Genomic DNA, 23,658 nt, shown 5'->3' with positions numbered 1-23,658 from the left:
CTCCGTCCGCGGAACAATAGAGAATGATAAATATCACCGTCTTACCGCCATGTCCGGTCTGGTCCAAGTGTTTTGTGTCGGTTTTGTTATTTATTTTGCCGAGTTTGTCCGATTTGAGATGCGGCGGCGGAGAGTTGAGCCGTTGCTATGGCCGTTGCTAAGGAAGTCAGCTAACTCTCTGATCTCCGCCGCCGCCGGGGTTACTTCTATTATAATAATAATAAAAATATATATGTGTGAATAAATAATACGCACTTTACAGAGAAACAGTCTAAGGATTTGCTAAAAAAAAAAAGTCGTGTTTTCAAACCTTTTACCTTCAGTTTTCGCACATTATCACACAGCCTATCGCAAGTTTTCAATATTGTGTAACCCTAAACAGTCTATGCAATCATCAATAATTAGTGATAAATTTAGTCAAAGTCATATTTTTGATGACTGAAATTGGACTTAACGTTTTGAAAGTAAAGTGAAAACTGTTGACTGGGTGTTAGCTTCATCAACTGTTGGAACTCAACTCTCTACACCAGTGGTTCCCAAAGTGGGGTCCACCGTCCAGGGCACTAAGGGCGGCCATAAGCCTGACCACTGAAAAAAAGCAGAAAAACCTCTATTTTAAATGAAATGTACATGGAGCCTATTTGTTCAAATGTAGGATTCAGTATTTAGCACACAGAGACTTAAGCTGTAAAACATGACACATTTGTATAGAGAAGAATATGTTATTATAGGCTATGTGCAATGTACACTGTAAAAGGTTTATCGTAGATGTTACAGTAACTTACTGGCAACAGGGGTCCATTATATTACTGTAAAGCCAAATACACTAGTGATGTTGTAAAGTCTGTTTACAGGAGTAATACTGCAATATGAATTTCAGTAAGTTACTGTAATGTGAGACAGTAAATTAAGACTCCTTTGTGAATTATACTGTAAATTTACAGTATATTATACTGTACATTTACAGTATAATTCTGTTGATATTACAGAAAACGGTTACAGTGTAATTATGAGCAATTTGATTTATTACTATTATTAGCAACTTATAGCTTATTAATGTGTTGATTTAAGTGGATGTACTGTATGCTCCTGGACAACTGAATTTCCTTTGTGGATTATAAAATATCTTTCTAATCCAATCCAACTTGTTTTATAAAGCACTTTAAAGACAACACATTCGACCAGAGAGCTGTGGATCCATCCATCCAAACTCATCCACCATCAGTCCATCACTGGGGGAGTCCGGGAGCGCGAGTCAAAAGGTTTAACTGTCCGGCAGAAGATGTGTGAGCGCGACACTAGGGGGCGCCATTGCTATTCAAACCAACACAGTGAACACCCTGATGGTTTATGGCAACACAAGATCAACCTGTCAGACACGGTGTCTGTGTAAGCTCTCAGTCGTCCAGTGAAGGTATTCAGACGCGTTCTGCCTGAAGAGAGCAGCGCACAGACTCATTCACTCAGTCCTTCCCTGGGCCAGGATGCTCCTCCTGCTCCAGTCTGACTCAGAAGCCATGAGTCCTTGAATGACTCCGTCCTGTCCCGCCTGGGGCCCCGGGCTCGTGTTGTGTTTGTGGAATGCGGCTCCTCCCTCTGCGCAGGTGTGTCCCTCAGACTCAAACACGGAAGTGGAGGAGCAGACGCGCCGTGTTCACGGAGTTCCCCCTCGCTTCTGTCCGGAGTTCCCTCTCGCTTCTTCTCCCCGGCCGCGGCCTCTCCTCTCCGGCATGTCGTCCCCCGGGACCCCGCTCCCCGGGACCCCGCTCCCCGGGCCCTCAGAGCCGGACGCCCCGCTGGAGTCCTCCACAGTGAACCGGCTGCTGATGGAGTTCCTGATGTACCTGGGCCGCTCCGTGCTGCTGCTGTACCCCGTGTTCCTCACGGGCTCTCTGGGGCTGAGCGTGAGCTGGGTGCTGCTCTGCATGCTGCTGCTCACCTGGTGGAGCAAGAACCGGGAGTGGAAGGAGGCGCGCATCGGAGGAGCCCTGCACCTCCAGGACGAGGAGACCCGGGTCATTCACAAGGAGCTGCAGGGGCCACTGCAGCACGCCACATGGGTGAGGATCACATATATATATTTATATTATATAAGAACTACAGGGGCCACTGCAGCACGCCACATGGGTGAGGATCACATATATATATTTATATTATAGAAGAACTACAGGGGCCTCTGCAGCACGCCACATGGGTGAGGATCACATATATATATATATATTATAGAAGAACTACAGGGGCCACTGCAGCACGCCACATGGGTGAGGATCACATATATATATTTATATATATTTATATAAGAGCTACAGGGGCCACTGCAGCACGCCACATGGGTGAGGATCACATATATATATTTATATTATATAAGGGCTACAGGGGCCACTGCAGCACGCCACATGGGTGAGGACCACATATATATATGTTTATATATATTTATATTATATAAGAGCTACAGGGGCCTCTGCAGCACGCCACATGGGTGAGGATCACATATATATATGTTTATATATATTTATATTATATAAGAGCTACAGGGGCCTCTGCAGCACGCCACATGCATGAGGATCACATACTGTATATATTTATATATATATATATATATTATAGAAGAACTACAGGGGCCACTGCAGCACGCCACATGGGTGAGGACCACACTTATATATTTATATATATTTATATAAGAGCTACAGGGGCCACTACAGCACGCCACATGGGTGAGGACCACATACTGTATATATTTATTTATATTATAGAAGAGCTACAGGGGCCACTGCAGCACGCCACATGGGTGAGGACCACATATATATATATTTATATATATTTATATAAGAGCTACAGGGGCCACTACAGCACGCCACATGGGTGAGGACCACATATATATATTTATATATATTTATATTATAGAAGAGCTACAGGGGCCACTGCAGCACGCCACATGGGTGAGGATCACATATATATATATATATTATAGAAGAACTACAGGGGCCACATGGGTGAGGATCACACTTATATATTTATATATATATTTATATTTATATTATATTATTATATTAGAGCTACAGGGGCCACATGGGTGAGGATCATACTTATATATGTTTATATTTATATAAGAGCTACAGGGGCCACATGGGTGAGGACCACATATATATATTTATATTATATTAGAACTACAGGGGCCACATGGGTGAGGATCACACTTATATATATTTGTATTATTCATATAAGTGAACCTGGGTCTGAATCAGCACGCCTCTCACCTGGGCCGCACCTGCCGTTGCCGTGGTGACGGGGCTCATTTGCATGAACTGGTTGAGCGAGTGCGAGTGTGTGAGCATGAGATCGTCGCTGTGGTTTGATACGCGAGACTCCACTCACTCCTCCTCCTCCTCCCCCTTCCTCCTCCTCCTCCCCCCTTCCTCCTCCTCCTCCCCCCTTCCTCCTCCCCTTTCCTCCTCTTTATCCTTCTCCTCCTCCTCCTCCTAACCCCCTCCTCCCCCTGCCTCCGTCTCCTCCTTCTCCTCTTCCTCCTCCTTCTCCTCCCCTTCCTCCTCCTCCCTCCTCCTTCTCCTCCTCTTTATCCTTCTCCTCCTCTTTATCCTCCTCCTCCTCCTCCTAACCCCCTCCTCCCCCTTCCTCCTCCTCCTCCTAACCCCCTCCTCCCCCTTCCTCCTTCTCCTCCTCCTCCTCCAGTTACTGACGTTATTCCTCTGAATGTTCCAGGTCCATTTCCCGGAGGTGGAGAAAGTCGACTGGGTCAATAAGGTAAACATGATGAAAGAGTGGATCAGGGAGCGGGAGCTGGATCAGCCTGAGCCCCTCTGAGAGTCTTTGGGATGTGCTGGAGAAGGCTTTGCATCATCCGTAGGTTCATGTTCTAGAATCAGAGCAGGTGCTGATACAGGAGCTCTACGGGAGAGAAAAAGTTAATCTGATAGAAATACTGTATCAGATCAGAACATGAAGTGTCTGATCGGGACTAATGATGGAAGAGCCGGCTCTTTTTAGCCAAATGGTTCTTTATTACATATACAGTGTAAATTTCAGACAAATGTAGAGATTTTATTCATGGCTTGTTCTCCCTCACAGAACAATAACTATAATGAAGAATGATGTGATAAAGGCTGATCTCTGGTGTCTTCAGGATCAAAGTGGGTTTTTCGAGGTGGTGGAACCATTGTTTATTATAAGAACACACTAGTTTCAGTTTCATGTGTGTATTATATTTAGAGTTTCTCCTGGTCCCTCTGCTGGTCCTGCTCCTCCAATGTTTACTTTTCACTCCACAAACCCGGCGTAACTTTATCTGTCCCTGAAACCGGTAATATGAGGCGGATTGTTAACAAATACAAAGTGAATGTTGTGCAGTCGGTTTCTTGGTGCACACAGACTGCAGCTGCAGAAGTGTCTCATCCTTTCTCTCCCTCCGAGATCTTTCTGTCTTTATCTCTGAGCAGAGCGCTCATCGTTCACCTAAAAGAGACGGATCTTTGTTCCGACTCATTCGTGACCCACCCATCACTGTGTGGGAGCTCAAATACGCAGATCTGATCATCCCCTGCTAACAGTATTTACAGTGACAGTATGTGCAGTAATAGTATTTACAGTATCTGTATTTGCAGTAACAGTATCTGGTGTGTCTCAGGTCCTGGAGCAGGCCTGGCCGTTCTTCGGGATGTTCATGGAGAAGTTGTTGCGTAATAACATTCAGCCTCTGGTGCGTCAGTCCAACCCGGCGCTGAAGACCTTCGAGTTCACCAAAGTGCACTTCGGACACGTTGTAAGTACAAGAACACGCACACACACACACACACACAGAACACACACACGAACACACACACACACACTGGTCCTCGCATTATCATAAGTACAAGAACACACACACTGGTCCTCACATTGTCATAAGTACAAGAACACGCACACACACTGGTCCTCACATTGTCTTAAGTACAAGAACACACACACACACTGGTCGTCACATTGTCATAAGTACAAGAACACACACACTGGTCCTCACATTGTCATAAGTACAAGAACACGCACACACACTGGTCCTCACATTGTCTTAAGTACAAGAACACACACACACACTGGTCGTCACATTGTCATATGTACAAGAACACACACACTGGTCCTCACATTGTCTTAAGTACAAGAACACACACACACACTGGTCGTCACATTGTCATAAGTACAAGAACACACACACACACTGGTCGTCACAATGTCATATGTACAAGAACACACACACTGGTCCTCGCATTGTCATAATTACAAGAACACGCACACACACTGGTCCTCGCATTGTCATATGTACAAGAACACGTACACACACTGGTCCTCGCATTGTCATATGTACAAGAACACGTACACACACTGGTCCTCACATTGTCATATGTACAAGAACACACACACACAAATTGGTCCTCACATTGTCATATGTACAAGAACACACACACTGGTCCTCACATTGTCATATGTACAAGAACACACACTGGTCCTCTAATTGTCTTAAGTACAAGAACACACACACACACACTGGTCGTCACATTTTCATATGTACAAGAACACACACACTGGTCCTCACATTGTCATAAGTACAAGAACACACACTGGTCCTCACATTGTCATAAGTACAAGAACACGCACACACACTGGTCGTCACAATGTCATATGTACAAGAACACACACACTGGTCGTCACAATGTCATATGTACAAGAACACGCACACACACTGGTCGTCACATTGTCATATGTACAAGAACACACACACTGGTCCTCACATTGTCATAAGTACAAGAACACGCACACACACTGGTCGTCACAATGTCATATGTACAAGAACACACACACTGGTCCTCACATTGTCATAAGTACAAGAACACACACTGGTCCTCACATTGTCATAAGTACAAGAACACGCACACACACTGGTCGTCACAATGTCATATGTACAAGAACACACACACTGGTCGTCACAATGTCATATGTACAAGAACACACACACTGGTCCTCACATTGTCATAATTACAAGAACACGCACACACACTGGTCCTCGCATTGTCATATGTACAAGAACACGTACACACACTGGTCCTCACATTGTCATATGTACAAGAACACACACTGGTCCTCACATTGTCTTAAGTACAAGAACACACACACACACAAATTGGTCCTCACATTGTCATATGTACAAGAACACACACTGGTCCTCTAATTGTCATAAGTACAAGAACACACACACACGTTCTCTCTCATGGTTTTATCCTGACAGGCGTGTGTTGCTTTTCCAGCCGCTGAGGATCACGGGGATGAAGGCCTATACCCACGAGGTGGACCACAGAGAGGTCATCCTGGACCTCAACATCAGGTCAGATCATCACCAGTCACTTTAGACATGTTCAACAATCACCTCCTCACAGCTGTTCCTGAGCTCTGCGACTCCCCCACAATCACACTTTCTGATCGGTCGGGCTGTTTTCGTTAACACCAGTATCGAGAGCAGGTCCTGAAAAAAACAGATCTTTGAGACCAGGTTTTGATGCTGTTGGTCCAGGGACAGCATTAGAGGAAGTGCCTGGGATCTTCTGTAATGTTCTTGACCTTTATGTGGCCTTCCTAAAACTCTGGTCTACCCTCAAACCAAACTACGGCAGGTGTTAGTTCACCTCAAGGACCAAATAAACCAACAACACAAATGTAATATATGAGGTTCCTTGTTCCGTGTTTTTGTGGAGGTCCAGCAGAGAGTCCGTGACGCTCCTGAAGAAGCAGCTTTTAAAAAGTAAAACAGCAGCTTCGTTAGAGAACTGCACGTTTCTTCTTCTGAGACACTGAAGAGGCACCAAGAGCCCCCCCTACAGCACAGAGGAGGCGTCACAAGAGGAGCTACAGGGAACAGAAGAGGGTGAAAGAAAGTTGTGGAGCGGAGGGAGCTGCTCAGGAGGAACAGGAAGGAGGAGGAGCTGACCAGTGCAGGACACCACGCTCTGAAACGGGGACAAACCAGTAACGGCGCTGATGGGTTAAATTGTTTTTGTTCTGTTGCAGTTGGGACGGAGACGTGGACATCGACGCCAGCGTGAAGTCTCCCATCGTCGCCGGGGTCAAAGGTCTCAAGGTCAGACCCTGAACTCTCCGTCCGACTGAGACAATGGCTGTTTCTCAATTGCGAGGATCCGTCCTCCGTTTGGCCACTTCGTTGACGTCCTCGGTGGTGGCTCCTCCAAAACGGAGCAGAGTGTCCTCTCTCCGCCGCCTTTGAGCTCAAATGGAACGGCCTCCGGAGCGAGCGGCCGCGTCAGGTCACGTGTCAATCTATGCTCATTAAAACAACTGTTTTATGAATAACAGAGGCCAGGAAACTGTTTATGTGGAACAAAACTATTTTAAAGTGAGTTCAAACTAATAAAGTTTTGCGAGAAAAGAAAAAAGAAACTATGCTGCAGTGCATCATGGGTAATTTCAGCTCTCCGAGGCAGCGGAGGATCCACTGCTGTATCCTTCGTAAATGAGCCAAACGGAGGAGTCGAGCTGCGAGGGGGCGAGTGGTCCAGGTGAAATGGAACAACACTTGGCGGCGCCGTGATGACGCGAATGACGTCCGAAGTGGTCGAGACGCCGAGGATCCTGGCAATTGGGAAACAGCCTATATGTGACTATATGTGACTATATAGTCACTATATAGTCACATATCGTCTCTATATAGTGACTGATTCTGTTTCTGATTCTGATTCGGACACAAGCCACAACTTTCTCCGAGCTGCGGCTGCAGATATGTGTGTTTTTATTTTTTTAATCTGAATTTATTTATTGTTACAAACGTTTATTTTATGAAACACTTTTACAGGCGTTATTATCATCACAAAAAAAGGGAAAAAAAATCTAATCTAATCTAATCCAAATGCGGGTTAGCTTGTGTGTTAGCATATTAGCATGTGTGTTAGCCATTTATGAAGCTGTGTTGCAGATGTCAACTCCGTATAACTGCATCGTGAAGTATCTTCACTTATTGCTGTTTATTTATATTACGGTAAAGTATGTGCGGAGAGAGGGGGCGGAGTTAACTGAATCGAAGCGTTGTGTCTTCCGGGTTTGAAAAATACCTCCAGAAAACGCTTATATTTATCACAAAAATGAGTGCTCCATAGTGGTAGAGGTACAATATATCATATACATGCCTATACTTAACTTTGGAATGGCTAAAATAGCATGATATATATCATTTAACAGCTCCAGCTAAAGGTTAGCAGCTAACGTTAGCATCTTTTCACCGTAACCGTTTATATTTAGGTCGTTTATTCATGAGAAACACAAACACACGATTGAAACGGCTGATTTACTTCAGTCGTGTTTAGTTCAAAGACCTGTCGCTGTCAGGCTCTTCTCGGACTCACGCAATGCATTGTGGGAAATATTGACCCGTTTAGCGACCATCGATGCTCACTACTTTTCCAGATGCATGTTTTTAATGAGGGAATGACAGAATAACATGATGGAAAGCTTGAAAAAGTCCATTTTGCAGAATAATACAGGGGTTCACTTACTTATTCCAGACTGGAATAAGTTTTTGAAAATTTAGAATTTTTTTCTTTCTTTTTTATTCTAAACAGTTTGTAAAATGTCCTCCCTGGTCTTTCCCACGATTCACAAATACTGACATGTTTGGTATCCACGTGTAGCACAAAAGACACTGTAATCCAAATATGGTCATTTCCTTTGTGGGAGACAGCAGTGGCTAAAGACGGGAGAAATAAACACAGAGGCATGAGCAGACTCGACCACATCTGGAAGGTTTTTACAGATCTGGTTCCTGACAGATTGATACCTCTACATTCCATCCCCCGTTCACCTGCAGCGTCTCGCCGCTATAGGACGGTCTGTTCTGCAGGTCACTGAACTCGACGTGTGTGTTTCCAGCTCCAGGGAATGATTCGGGTGATTCTGGAGCCTCTGATTGGCCAGGTCCCTCTGGTGGGCGGAGTCACCTTCTTCTTCATCCGACGCCCCGTGAGTTCACACCAGTGTCAACGTTTGAACCTGGTTTTGACTTGTTTTGTCTGAAGGTGCAGCAGTTATCGCCACAAACATGAACTTTTCCTCTGAGTAAAGTCACAGTGAAATCTCCTTTTCCCGCTTTAATCATCTTTGTATGAATGAATGTTTAGACTCTGACGATCAACTGGACCGGGGCGACCAACCTCCTGGACAGCCCGGGCTTCAGGTACAGTCCTGAACTCTGCTTCATGTTCTCCAGGAGCATCTTCTCTTGTGGTCATGTTCTCCCCGTGTCTGCGTAGGCTTTTCCTCCAGGTTCCCGGTCACTAAAACATGTACAATAGGCCAGAATAGGCGAGTGAGTGGTGGGTGTGGATGAGGAGGCGCTTTGCAGTTGAACAGTCTGGAGACAAAAGCACAGACGAGGGTTTCTGTAGCAGAGGATGAGGGGGGGGTTATGGTTTAGGGCAGGGGGAGGCAACGTCAGGCCCGGGGGCCAAATCTGGCCCTCCAGCACAGAACCCCTGGTCCCCGAGATGATTTTGAGAAATATTATTATGCAAATAAGAGATGAAATACTTGCTAAAGTATTGTCAGAACATCCCGCTTGGTCAGATATAATGTTAAACAATGATTCTCTACGGGGGGTCAGGAAGTGGGTCACGGAACCATTTTCAGTGGGTCGCGAGGCTTTTCTTCAATATTTTCCATCTGAAACTGCCTGGAAACACTAACTGTCTGTTAAAATCATGTTATTGGGTTGTTTTGATGTTGCACTTGGGAACCGCTGATGTAAAACATTGGTGTTTGTAGAGAGTAGTTCTTTACTTTAAGCTACAATGTTAAGGTTCGGCTCTTCAGCCCTCCACAACGAAAACGTCCCTGCCCCTGGTTTAGGGTAAAGGTGAGGGTGGGGAGAGACCACACAGAAAGGTCCTGGTGGGAATCGAACCTGGGACCTTCTAGCTGTGAAGCGGAGGCGCTAACTTCTGCGCCGCCCTTTGAAAACATTGCATTGTTTTTTTGTTTTTGGTTTGTTTGTGAGATAATGATGTGTTGAGCTCAGAGGCTCGTTCTATTATAAAGCAGCTTTGATTTTATGAATAATCCCCAATGATGAACATTTAGGCATTTTTATTTCAAAACCAACTCTCTCTGCAGCTCCTCTGTCTCTGCAGCTCCTCTGTCTCTGCAGCTCCTCTGACTCTGTCTCTGCAGCTCCTCTGTCTCTGCAGCTCCTCTGTCTCTGTCTCTGCAGCTCCTCTGTCTCTGCAGCTCCTCTGTCTCTGCAGCTCCTCTGACTCTGCAGCTCCTCTGTCTCTGCAGCTCCTCTGTCTCTGCAGCTCCTCTGTCTCTGCAGCTCCTCTGTCTCTGCAGCTCCTCTGTCTCTGCAGCTCCTCTGTCTCTGCAGCTCCTCTGACTCTGCAGCTCCTCTGTCTCTGCAGCTCCTCTGTCTCTGCAGCTCCTCTGACTCTGCAGCTCCTCTGACTCTGCAGCTCCTCTGTCTCTGCAGCTCCTCTGTCTCTGCAGCTCCTCTGTCTCTGCAGCTCCTCTGTCTCTGCAGCTCCTCTGTCTCTGCAGCTCCTCTGTCTCTGCAGCTCCTCTGTCTCTGCAGCTCCTCTGACTGTGTCTCTGTCTCTGCAGCTCCTCTGACTGTGTCTCTGTCTCTGCAGCTCCTCTGACTGTGTCTCTGTCTCTGCAGCTCTCTCTCTGAGGACACCATCATGGACATCATCGCCTCCATCATGGTGCTGCCCAACAGGATGTGCTTCCCGCTCATCGACCAGGTCAAAGTGGACCAGATGAGGTTCCCCATGCCGCGGGTAAGTCCTCATCACCTGACCTCCTCCCTCCTCTTCATCACCTGACCTCCTCCCTCCTCTGCATCACCTGACCTCCTCCCTCCTCTGCATCACCTGACCTCCTCCCTCCTCTGCATCACCTGACCTCCTCCCTCCTCTGCATCACCTGACCTCCTCCCTCCTCTGTCCTCTGCATCACCTGACCTCCTCCCTCCTCTGCACCACCTGACCTCCTCCCTCCTCTGCCTCACCTGACCTCCTCCCTCCTCTGCATCACCTGACCTCCTCCCTCCTCTGCATCACCTGACCTCCTCCCTCCTCTGCATCACCTGACCTCCTCCCTCCTCTGCATCACCTGACCTCCTCCCTCCTCTGCATCATCTGACCTCCTCCCTCCTCTGCCTCACCTGACCTCCTCCCTCCTCTGCATCACCTGACCTCCTCCTCCCTCCTCCCTCCTCTGTCCCAGGGCGTGGTCCGCGTGCACCTGCTGGAGGCCAAGGCGCTCATGGCCAAAGACACGTTCATGATGGGTTTGGTGAAGGGGAAGTCGGACCCGTACGCCACGCTGAGAGTCGGGAACCGGCACTTCAAGAGCAGAACCATCAAAGAGAACCTGGACCCCACGTGGAACGAGGTCTACGAGGTCAGTGCGGCGACTTTAGACCGGACAGGAACCAAAGCCAGACCTTCTCCATCGCTCTTCCCCCCTGAGCTTTATCTGAACCGTGTTTCCCTGTGGTCAGTTTGTGGTGCACGAGGCGCCGGGGCAGGAGCTGGAGGTGGAGCTGTTCGACGAAGACACCGACAAAGACGACTTCCTCGGACGGTGAGAGAGGGAGAGGGCGCTGAAAACATGCACAATAGGGTCTCCTCTTGTTCCTAACGCTTCCTGTGTTTGTGTCAGATACAACCTGGACCTGGGGGACGTGAAGAAGAACAAAGTCATGGACGAGGTAAAACACCAGGCCTTAGGAGTCATGGAAAGCATTACGGATTCATATTTATAGGAAAATAATGACATTGCTTTACTGCCGTTACTGCAAAATGTCATTAAATACATAAACTATGATCTAAAAAACTCATTCAGCTGCAGTTTTAGTTCCAGTTTCCCGCTGGGTCCAATTTCCCCCAGTTTCTCTGTTTGATGGAAACTGCTGATCTAAGTGTAAGTGATTTTAGTGCGTTGGATACAGAATGTTGAGGAGTGACGGCTGCTGCTGCTCGAGCGTCTGTCCATCCATCCATTTTCTTCCACTTGTCCTCTTCCGGATATTTGGAGCAGCAATAGTGCTCTATAGCGCCTCCTGCAGGTGGTGGGTCCACAGAAGGACGGCCTCATGGTTCTGACTCGTCACCCAGGACCTGTTTGTCCTGGGAGACTCTACAGGGACAACAGAGCTCCAGGGTCATTCGGGTCAAACCCTCCACAACGTTAAGGTGGCAGGTCGTTATTACCTGAACCGAGTTTGGCTTTACACAAATGTTAAAGAGGGGGTGTTCTGCTTTTTTCAGTCCCACAGCACCAGTCTATATCACACTACAATGATGACAAACCTTCTGTTGGTCTGTAAATGCAGTAAATTAGAATAACTGCCTTGTATAAAATGTCTCTCTCAAAATGGCTGTAGTGAATGTCTTGAAATAGGCCTCTGTCTCTTTAAGAACCTCTGAGCCTTTAGACACGCCCCCTCCACACGCTGTCTGTGGCATCAGTGGGGAGGGGGTTCTGCTGAGGAGCAGTGGTTGGTTACTCGGCTGGTGACCAAAGCTCGGAGGCGTCTCCAGGAGGTGGGGGCGTTCCTAGGAGGACTCAGGCAAACCTATCCCTAAAATGGCCGCCATCAGAGTTTTTACAGATTACTCAGAAATACGTGAATGTGCCAAGGCAACACTTCAGCCATGTTTTTAATGAGGGAGTGACAGAATAACAGGATGGAAAGCTTCAAAAAGTAGATTTTGCATAATACCCCCCCCTTTAAAGCTAAAAAAAAGCATCAAAAAAGCAAGGATGAAAACACAACAAAAATGTAACACAAACGCGGAGACAATGTGACTAAAATGTTACAATGACTTTTTTAAATGAGCTTTTAAATGAGGCATCACTCTGTTGTTCGCCAGTCAAGATTTGGGTAAAGCCGAACCGGAGAACAAGCCCTCGGTTCAGGAGGGGGGTGGGAGGTTAATCCCTGTAGCGAAATGTGTCTCTGCATCTGTCCCATCCTTCGATGCCGCTGACCCGTCAGGTCCAGGTGGGAATTGAACCTGGGACCTTCTAGCTGCTGAATGCCCTGCAGAGAGCGCTCTGATCGGGCCTGAATACCTTCAATAAGAGAATCATTTCCGTTGGGTTTGTTTCGGTGGGGGCTGGATTTCTCTCCTGATCGAAGCTCCTCCCGTTTCACTGTCTGCTGTTTTGATCTAACTTGTGTTTTGCAGTGGTCTGATCTAGAGGGCGCTCAGACCGGAAAGATCCACCTCAAACTGCAGTGGCTCTCTCTGCAGACGGACCCTCACCTGCTCAAAGAGGTGACTGCACTGAACCTGTCCCTCTGTCTCTGTCTCTTTCTCCCTCTGTCTCTTTCTCCCTCTGTCTCCCTCTGTCTCTTCCTCCCTCTGTCTCTTTCTCCATCTCTCTGTCTCCCTCTGTCTCTTCCTCCCTCTGTCTCTTTCTCCATCTCTCTGTCTCCCTCTGTCTCTTTCTCCCTCTGTCTCTTCCTCCCTCTGTCTCTTTCTCCATCTCTCTGTCTCCCTCTGTCTCTTTCTCCCTCTGTCTCTTCCTCCCTCTGTCTCTTTCTCCATCTCTCTTTCTCCCTCTGTCTCTTCCTCCCTCTGGCTCTTCCTCCCTCTGGCTCTTCCTCCCTCTGTCTCTGTCTCCCTCTGTCTCTGTCTCCCTCTGGCTCTTTCTCCCTCTGTCTCTCTGTCTCTTCCTCCCTCTGTCTCTTCCTCCCTCTGTCTCTTTCTCCCTCTGTCTCTTCCTCCCTCTGGCTCTTCCTCCCTCTGTCTCTTCCTCCCTCTGGCTCTGTCTCCCTCTGTCTCTCTGTCTCTTCCTCCCTCTGGCTCTGTCTCCCTCTGTGTCGTGACTCCTTGTGCCTCTTGTTTCAGACGGACGACGGTTTGGCCTGTGCCATGTTGGCCGTTTACCTGGACAGCGCCTCCTCCCTCCCGGTCAGTCCTCACTCCCGCTCCTCAGACAGTCTCTCCTCGGCCTCAGGGCCTCAGGGTCAGGTGTTCTGCTTTACCTAAACCGTAGTGAATATGTTTGTGTTTGTGCAGAAAGACCACAGCGAGTTCAGCCAGAACCAGAAACACGGGAAACACGTCAAAGAGGCGCGGGTAAGAACCTTTAGACGAGATTTAAACTAAGCACGTGTTCTACTCTGTCTAGGCCACATGAGGCGCAGTAACATAGAATCCTCCTCAACCTGCTGTCACATTAGGATGAGGCTCTAAGGACTTTCCCGATGTTCCTTCATGAAGGCGGAGGCGCAAAGGAGGAGGAGGAGGAGCAAACACATCCTCTCTCCACAAATGTCCTGTTTATCCAGGTCTTGGAAATGTTCAATCCTTTAGCAAAACAACAGTAAATCTTTCTGAGGTTTCCCTGTTTGTCAATAGAGCTCCTCAGTCCCGCCTCCCCTCCACAGTCCCGCCTCCTCTCCACAGTCCCGCCTCCTCTCCACAGTCCCGCCTCCCCTCCACAGTCCCGCCTCCTCTCCACAGTCCCGCCTCCTCTCCACAGTCCCGCCTCCCCTCCACAGTCCCGCCTCCTCTCCACAGTCCCGCCTCCTCTCCACAGTCCCGCCTCCTCTCAACAGTCCCGCCTCCTCTCAACAGTCCCGCCTCCTCTCAACAGTCCCGCCTCCTCTCCACAGTCCCGCCTCCCCTCCACAGTCCCGCCTCCTCTCCACAGTCCCGCCTCCTCTCCGCAGTCCCGCCTCCTCTCCGCAGTCCCGCCTCCTCTCCGCAGTCCCGCCTCCTCTCCGCAGTCCCGCCTCCTCTCCGCAGTCCCGCCTCCTCTCCACAGTCCCGCCTCCTCTCCACAGTCCCGCCTCCTCCCCGGTCCGGAAGTAAAAAACCCGTTGCTTTGAGACCGTGTTGATTTGTAATAAAGTCTTTAACTCTTGGGCTGAATCCAGCTCTGTGGTTCTAAAGCGAGCGCAGAGTCAGACGCAGGTGAAAAAAGCACGTCTGATCCATCTAGTTTAACTGCGAGCCTTCGTCCTAGAACTACATTACCCAGGATGCTCGGGAGTCCCATGATCTACTACGAGGCTTTTGATTGGTGGAGCTTCACGTTCCCACACGTGGTTATTTATTGTAATGTAGAAAACATATTATAAACAATGTATTCAAACATAATGCAGGCAGAGAGTGGACGTTTTATCCAGATCTAAAACTGAGAGGAAGAAAAACGTCAGAAAAATGTTCCAACGATCCAATTAAACGAACCACCATCATTTTTATTCCATTATCAGATTCAGATTGTTTAATAGTGAAATAATATAGAACTTTTGTCTGAAAGTAAAAGAAACTGGCCGTGTTTGCTGAAAACCTGGTTGCCTTGACCAGCGGGCGCGATGTGAGCTCCTGTGAGCTCCTGTGAGCTCCTGTGAGATCCTGTGAGCTCCTCTGAGATCCTGTGAGATCCTGTGAGATCCTGTGAGCTCCTCTGAGATCCTGTGAGATCCTGTGAGCTCCTGTTAGATCCTGTTAGATCCTGTGAGATCCTGTGAGCTCCTGTGAGCTCCTGTGAGCTCCTGTGAGCTCCTGTGAGCTCCTGTGAGATCCTGTGAGATCCTGTGAGCTCCTCTGAGATCCTGTGAGATCCTGTGAGCTCCTGTAGATTTGTCTGATGATTTGAATAAAGTGAGTGTAATCTCGGTCAGTAAACAAAGCTGGGGAACACGCCTCGACTCGGACGCAGAGCGAGGCCCGACCGGAAAAACCAGACGGAGTTCTGTCTCACAGCAGAGGAATGTTCAGAGGAATCCACAGACCTGTCTGCCCCGGGGCGGTGTCTGTGAAGGATCAGCTGTTTTTAGAGTTTTAAATATAGGGTTGAGTTGAGGACGTGAAGATCAGTGAAAATCAAAGCCCCCCCCCCGGCTCCTCTCCCTCTGCCGCTGCTGTTGTTGCTGGTGTTTGTTTGTTCAGAGTTTTTTGCATATTTCCTGTGTAAATCCCTGTCCCTGAGCGGAGTTGGCCGAGGGCGCCCCCTGCTGGCCGGGGCGCTGAGTTGGGCTTTTGTAACTCTATGGTTCCCAAAGTGGGGTCTGGGGCCTCAGAGCCATTGTAGGGCCGTTTATCTACAAAACAAATGGATATATATGGATATATATATACTGTATATAAACCATAGTGAATATATATGTATATATATATTTTATTTTTATTTTATTGTATTTTATTTTTTTATTTATATTATTATTATGATTTATGATTTATTATTATTTATTATTTATTATTATTATTTTTTATTTTTTATTTTTTATTTTTTATTTTTTTATTTTTTGAGAGAGAAAAAATGTCTCCATTATACGTGTTTAAACCTGTGTTTAGCCGACAGTCATTCTGGATGGTTCTTTTTATGTCATTTAAACTAAACATAAAATAGCAACAAATGAATTGGAATGGAGTAAATTAGAGTCCTGGACTGTGAGAACAGCTGCCCTGATGTTCTCTGGTTTATAAACTTTGGTCACATGACTGTTTTACACATTGTAAGTTATCATTACTTATGTATTGGATCAGCCTTAAAGTCACTTCACGATATCGGCCGATCTAACGCCGATAACAGGCCGATATCTCCCTGAGCTTTAAAATGAGTCTCTCTCAACGTGCTGCACCTCAGAGGAGCTGAGAAACATCCCAGCCCTGATTCTGTTGTACATGTTTTATGTTGCAGCTGACGAAGCGCACGGTGAACCCCAACTCTGTGGTGGAGCTGTCCGTGGACAAGGACGTGCAGAAGAGCAAAGTATGAGCAGACTGTGAGTCCGTTTGGTTTGGTTCCTCTAATGATCCTGAACGTCTCCACAGGTGGTCTACGCCTCCAAAGACCCCGTCTACGAGGAAGGCTTCACTTTCTTTGTGCACAACGTCAGAACCCAGCAGCTGCAGATCCAGGTCAGACCTTCATCCAGCCTGAACCTGTGACTTCCCTTCAGGAATCCTGATCAGATCGAGAACATCAGGGTGTAGATGTTCCACTGTCTCGTTCCTGCATGTGGGAAAAGTCTCCAGGTGGTCTGAGCAGAAGCAGCAGACGGAGCAGACCAGAGGTTCTCCCCAGGACATGACATGAGGAGCAGGAGCTTTCAGGCAGAGGAGGAGGAGGAGCTTTGAGGCAGAGGAGGAGCAGGAGCTTTCAGGCAGAGGAGGAGCTTTGAGGAGGAGGAGGAGCTTTGAGGCAGAGGAGGAGCTTTGAGGCAGAGGAGGAGGAGCTTTGAGGCAGAGGAGGAGGAGCTTTGAGGCAGAGGAGGAGGAGCTTTGAGGCAGAGCAGGAGGAGCTTTGAGGCAGAGGAGGAGGAGCTTTGAGGCAGAGCAGGAGGAGCTTTGAGGCAGAGGAGGAGGAGCTTTGAGGCAGAGGAGGAGGAGCTTTGAGGCAGAGAAGGAGGAGGAGCTTTGAGGCAGAGGAGGAGGAGGAGCTTTGAGGCAGAGGAGGAGGAGCTTTGAGGAGGAGGAGCAGGAGATACAGGAGGAGTCTTCTAGTCATGTTCTTCATTGAGGAGGTGTACCCGTGTGTCGTCCTCCAGGTGAAGGAGCCGGAGAAGAAGCATGATCTGGGCTCGCTGACTCTTCCTCTGAGCCGACTGCTCCACGTGTCGGACATGACTCTGGACCAGCGCTTCCTGCTGGAGAGATCGGGCGCTACAAGCGACATCAAGCTCAAGGCCACGCTGCGGGTCAGAAACACGCTTACCTCAACCCGGGGGGGTCAGAAACACGCCTACCTCAACCCGGGGGGGTCAGAAACACGCCTACCTCAACCCGGGGGGTCAGAAACACGCTTACCTCAACCCGGGGGGGTCAGAAACACGCTTACCTCAACCCGGGGGGGTCAGAAACACGCCTACCTCAACCCGGGGGGGTCAGAAACACGCTTACCTCAACCCGGGGGGGTCAGAAACACGCCTACCTCAACCCGGGGGGGTCAGAAACACGCCTACCTCAACCCGGGGGGTCAGAAACACGCTTACCTCAACCCGGGGGGGTCAGAAACACGCTTACCTCAACCCGGGGGGGTCAGAAACACGCCTACCTCAACCCGGGGGGGTCAGAAACACGCTTACCTCAACCCGGGGGGGTCAGAAACACGCCTACCTCAACCCGGGGGGGTCAGAAACACGCCTACCTCAACCCGGGGGGTCAGAAACACACTTACCTCAACCCAGGGGGTCAGAAACACACGCTTACCTCAACCCGGGGGGGTCAGAAACACGCTTACCTCAACCCGGGGGGGTCAGAAACACGCTTACCTCAACCCGGGGGGGTCAGAAACACGCTTACCTCAACCCGGGGGGGTCAGAAACACGCTTACCTCAACCCGGGGGGGTCAGAAACACGCTTACCTCAACCCGGGGGGGTCAGAAACACGCCTACCTCAACCCGGGGGGGTCAGAAACACGCTTACCTCAACCCGGGGGGGTCAGAAACACACGCCTACCTCAACCCGGGGGGTCAGAAACACGCTTACCTCAACCCGGGGGGGTCAGAAACACGCTTACCTCAACCCGGGGGGGGTCAGAAACACGCTTACCTCAACCCGGGGGGGTCAGAAACACACGCTTACCTCAACCCGGGGGGGTCAGAAACACACGCTTACCTCAACCCGGGGGGGTCAGAAACACGCTTACCTCAACCCGGGGGGGTCAGAAACACACGCTTACCTCAACCCGGGGGGTCAGAAACACGCTTACCTCAACCCGGGGGGTCAGAAACACGCTTACCTCAACCCGGGGGGGTCAAAACACACGCTTACCTCAACCCGGGGGGGTCAGAAACACGCTTACCTCAACCCGGGGGGGTCAGAAACACGCTTACCTCAACCCGGGGGGTCAGAAACACGCTTACATCAACCCGGGGGGGTCAGAAACACGCTTACCTCAACCCGGGGGGTCAGAAACACGCTTACATCAACCCGGGGGGGTCAGAAACACGCTTACCTCAACCCGGGGGGGTCAGAAACACGCTTACCTCAACCCGGGGGGTCAGAAACACGCTTACATCAACCCGGGGGGGTCAGAAACACGCCTACCTCAACCCGGGGGGGTCAGAAACACGCTTACCTCAACCCGGGGGGGTCAGAAACACGCTTACCTCAACCCGGGGGGTCAGAAACACGCCTACCTCAACCCGGGGGGGTCAGAAACACGCCTACCTCAACCCGGGGGGTCAGAAACACGCTTACCTCAACCCGGGGGGTCAGAAACACGCTTACCTCAACCCGGGGGGTCAGAAACACGCTTACCTCAACCCGGGGGGGTCAGAAACACACACTTACCTCAACCCGGGGGGTCAGAAACACACACTTACCTCAACCCGGGGGGGTCAGAAACACACACTTACCTCAACCCGGGGGGGTCAGAAACACGCCTACCTCAACCCGGGGGGGTCAGAAACACGCTTACCTCAACCCGGGGGGTCAGAAACACACACTTACCTCAACCCGGGGGGGTCAGAAACACGCTTACCTCAACCCGGGGGGGTCAGAAACACACACTTACCTCAACCCGGGGGGGTCAGAAACACGCTTACCTCAACCCGGGGGGGTCAGAAACACGCTTACCTCAACCCGGGGGGGTCAGAAACACGCTTACCTCAACCCGGGGGGTCAGAAACACGCTTACCTCAACCCGGGGGGTCAGAAACACGCTTACCTCAACCCGGGGGGGTCAGAAACACACACTTACCTCAACCCGGGGGGTCAGAAACACACGCTTACCTCAACCCAGGGGGTCAGAAACACGCTTACCTCAACCCGGGGGGTCAGAAACACGCTTACCTCAACCCGGGGGAGGTCAGAAACACGCTTACCTCAACCCGGGGGAGGTCAGAAACACACGCTTACCTCAACCCGGGGGAGGTCAGAAACACGCTTACCTCAACCCGGGGGGGTCAGAAACACGCTTACCTCAACCCGGGGGAGGTCAGAAACACACGCTTACCTCAACCCGGGGGGGTCAGAAACACGCTTACCTCAACCCGGGGGGGTCAGAACACACGCTTACCTCAACCCGGGGGGGTCAGAAACACGCTTACCTCAACCCGGGGGGGTCAGAAACACACGCTTACCTCAACCCGGGGGAGGTCAGAAACACACGCTTACCTCAACCCGGGGGGGTCAGAAACACACGCTTACCTCAACCCGGGGGGGTCAGAAACACGCCTACCTCAACCCGGGGGGGTCAGAAACACGCTTACCTCAACCCGGGGGAGGTCAGAAACACACGCTTACCTCAACCCGGGGGGGTCAGAAACACGCCTACCTCAACCCGGGGGGTCAGAAACACACGCTTACCTCAACCCGGGGGGTCAGAAACACGCTTACCTCAACCCGGGGGGTCAGAAACACACGCTTACCTCAACCCGGGGGGTCAGAAACACGCTTACCTCAACCCGGGGGGGTCAGAAACACACGCTTACCTCAACCCGGGGGGGTCAGAACACACGCTTACCTCAACCCGGGGGGGTCAGAAACACACGCTTACCTCAACCCGGGGGGGTCAGAAACACACGCTTACCTCAACCCGGGGGGGTCAGAAACACGCTTACCTCAACCCGGGGGGGTCAGAAACACGCTTACCTCAACCCGGGGGGGTCAGAAACACACGCTTACCTCAACCCGGGGGGTCAGAAACACGCTTACCTCAACCCGGGGGGGTCAGAACACACGCTTACCTCAACCCGGGGGGGTCAGAAACACGCTTACCTCAACCCGGGGGGTCAGAAACACGCTTACCTCAACCCGGGGAGGTCAGAAACACACGCTTACCTCAACCCGGGGGGGTCAGAAACACGCTTACCTCAACCCGGGGGGGTCAGAAACACGCTTACCTCAACCCGGGGGGTCAGAAACACGCTTACCTCAACCCGGGGGGGTCAGAAACACGCTTACCTCAACCCGGGGGGGTCAGAAACACACGCTTACCTCAACCCGGGGGGTCAGAAACACGCTTACCTCAACCCGGGGGGGTCAGAAACACACGCTTACTTCAACCCGGGGGGGTCAGAAACACGCTTACCTCAACCCGGGGGGGTCAGAAACACACGCTTACCTCAACCCGGGGGGGTCAGAAACACACGCCTACCTCAACCCGGGGGGGTCAGAAACACGCCTACCTCAACCCGGGGGGGTCAGAAACACGCTTACCTCAACCCGGGGGGGTCAGAACACACGCTTACCTCAACCCGGGGGGGTCAGAAACACACGCTTACCTCAACCCAGGGGGTCAGAAACACACTTACCTCAACCCGGGGGGGTCAGAACACACGCTTACCTCAACCCAGGGGGTCAGAAACACGCTTACCTCAACCCGGGGGGGTCAGAACACACGCTTACCTCAACCCAGGGGGTCAAAACACACGCTTACCTCAACCCAGGGGGTCAGAAACACACTTACCTCAACCCGGGGGGGTCAGAACACACGCTTTCCTCAACCCAGGGGGTCAGAAACACGCTTACCTCAACCCGGGGGGGTCAGAACACACGCTTACCTCAACCCGGGGGGGTCAGAAACACACGCTTACCTCAACCCAGGGGGTTAGAAACACACGCTTACCTCAACCCGGGGGGGTCAGAACACACGCTTACCTCAACTCAACCCGGGGGGTCAGAAACACGCCTACCTCAACCCGGGGGGTCAGAAACACGCTTACCTCAACCCGGGGGGGTCAGAAACACGCCTACCTCAACCCGGGGGGGTCAGAAACACGCTTACCTCAACCCGGGGGGGTCAGAAACACGCCTACCTCAACCCGGGGGGGTCAGAAACACGCTTACCTCAACCCGGGGGGTCAGAAACACGCCTACCTCAACCCGGGGGGGTCAGAAACACGCTTACCTCAACCAGGGGGGGTCAGAAACACGCCTACCTCAACCCGGGGGGTCAGAAACACACTTACCTCAACCCGGGGGGGTCAGAAACACGCTTACCTCAACCCGGGGGGGTCAGAAACACGCTTACCTCAACCCGGGGGGGTCAGAAACACGCTTACCTCAACCCGGGGGGGTCAGAAACACGCTTACCTCAACCCGGGGGAGGTCAGAAACACGCTTACCTCAACCCGGGGGGGTCAGAAACACACGCCTACCTCAACCCGGGGGGTCAGAAACACGCTTACCTCAACCCGGGGGGGTCAGAAACACGCTTACCTCAACCCGGGGGGGGTCAGAAACACGCTTACCTCAACCCGGGGGGGTCAGAAACACACGCTTACCTCAACCCGGGGGGGTCAGAAACACACGCTTACCTCAACCCGGGGGGGTCAGAAACACACGCTTACCTCAACCCGGGGGGTCAGAAACACACGCTTACCTCAACCCGGGGGGTCAGAAACACGCTTACCTCAACCCGGGGGGTCAGAAACACGCTTACCTCAACCCGGGGGGGTCAAAACACACGCTTACCTCAACCCGGGGGGTCAGAAATACGCTTACCTCAACCCGGGGGGGTCAGAAACACGCTTACCTCAACCCGGGGGGTCAGAAACACGCTTACATCAACCCGGGGGGGTCAGAAACACGCCTACCTCAACCCGGGGGGGTCAGAAACACGCTTACCTCAACCCGGGGGGGTCAGAAACACGCTTACCTCAACCCGGGGGGTCAGAAACACGCCTACCTCAACCCGGGGGGGTCAGAAACACGCTTACCTCAACCCGGGGGGGTCAGAAACACGCTTACCTCAACCCGGGGGGTCAGAAACACGCTTACCTCAACCCGGGGGGTCAGAAACACGCTTACCTCAACCCGGGGGGTCAGAAACACACACTTACCTCAACCCGGGGGGTCAGAAACACACACTTACCTCAACCCGGGGGGGTCAGAAACACGCTTACCTCAACCCGGGGGGGTCAGAAACACACACTTACCTCAACCCGGGGGGTCAGAAACACGCTTACCTCAACCCGGGGGGGTCAGAAACACGCTTACCTCAACCCGGGGGGGTCAGAAACACGCCTACCTCAACCCGGGGGGGTCAGAAACACGCTTACCTCAACCCGGGGGGTCAGAAACACGCTTACCTCAACCCGGGGGGTCAGAAACACGCTTACCTCAACCCGGGGGAGGTCAGAAACACGCTTACCTCAACCCGGGGGAGGTCAGAAACACACGCTTACCTCAACCCGGGGGAGGTCAGAAACACGCTTACCTCAACCCGGGGGGGTCAGAAACACGCGCTTACCTCAACCCAGGGGGTCAGAAACACGCTTACCTCAACCCGGGGGGGTCAGAAACACGCTTACCTCAACCCGGGGGGGTCAGAAACACACGCTTACCTCAACCCGGGGGGGTCAGAAACACGCTTACCTCAACCCGGGGGGGTCAGAAACACACGCTTACCTCAACCCAGGGGGTCAGAAACACGCTTACCTCAACCCGGGGGGTCAGAAACACGCTTACCTCAACCCGGGGGGGTCAGAAACACACGCTTACCTCAACCCGGGGGAGGTCAGAAACACGCTTACCTCAACCTGGGGGGGTCAGAAACACACGCTTACTTCAACCCGGGGGGGTCAGAAACACGCTTACCTCAACCCGGGGGAGGTCAGAAACACGCTTACCTCAACCCGGGGGGGTCAGAAACACACGCTTACCTCAACCCGGGGGGGTCAGAAACACGCTTACCTCAAC

At 51.1% G+C, this 23,658-nt stretch overlaps 1 protein-coding gene across 1 annotated transcript in view; it reads left to right on the top strand.

Moving 5' to 3' along the window:
* The first annotated feature begins 1,638 nt into the window (after positions 1 to 1,638).
* The window catches only part of esyt3 (extended synaptotagmin-like protein 3), a 30,115-nt gene continuing 8,095 nt past the window's right edge, over positions 1,639 to 23,658 (top strand). The window contains exons 1-17 of the mRNA XM_079562781.1: positions 1,639 to 2,060; positions 3,721 to 3,762; positions 4,643 to 4,777; positions 6,294 to 6,370; positions 7,051 to 7,120; positions 8,920 to 9,009; positions 9,168 to 9,223; positions 10,700 to 10,820; positions 11,269 to 11,445; positions 11,546 to 11,628; positions 11,707 to 11,755; positions 13,239 to 13,328; positions 13,905 to 13,967; positions 14,076 to 14,135; positions 16,708 to 16,779; positions 16,842 to 16,928; positions 17,558 to 17,707. Of these exons, the coding sequence (XP_079418907.1) occupies positions 1,731 to 2,060; positions 3,721 to 3,762; positions 4,643 to 4,777; positions 6,294 to 6,370; positions 7,051 to 7,120; positions 8,920 to 9,009; positions 9,168 to 9,223; positions 10,700 to 10,820; positions 11,269 to 11,445; positions 11,546 to 11,628; positions 11,707 to 11,755; positions 13,239 to 13,328; positions 13,905 to 13,967; positions 14,076 to 14,135; positions 16,708 to 16,779; positions 16,842 to 16,928; positions 17,558 to 17,707 (1,752 nt within the window). The 5' untranslated portion in view covers positions 1,639 to 1,730. The remainder of the gene's footprint in view (positions 2,061 to 3,720; positions 3,763 to 4,642; positions 4,778 to 6,293; positions 6,371 to 7,050; positions 7,121 to 8,919; positions 9,010 to 9,167; positions 9,224 to 10,699; positions 10,821 to 11,268; positions 11,446 to 11,545; positions 11,629 to 11,706; positions 11,756 to 13,238; positions 13,329 to 13,904; positions 13,968 to 14,075; positions 14,136 to 16,707; positions 16,780 to 16,841; positions 16,929 to 17,557; positions 17,708 to 23,658) is intronic.

The sequence above is a fragment of the Gobius niger genome, assembly GCF_951799975.1.
Source record: "Gobius niger genome assembly, chromosome: 9".
In the NCBI taxonomy this organism is placed as follows: domain Eukaryota; kingdom Metazoa; phylum Chordata; class Actinopteri; order Gobiiformes; family Gobiidae; genus Gobius; species Gobius niger.
Note: the sequence above shows the minus strand (reverse complement) of the source record. Positions and strands in the feature narration are given on the sequence as shown.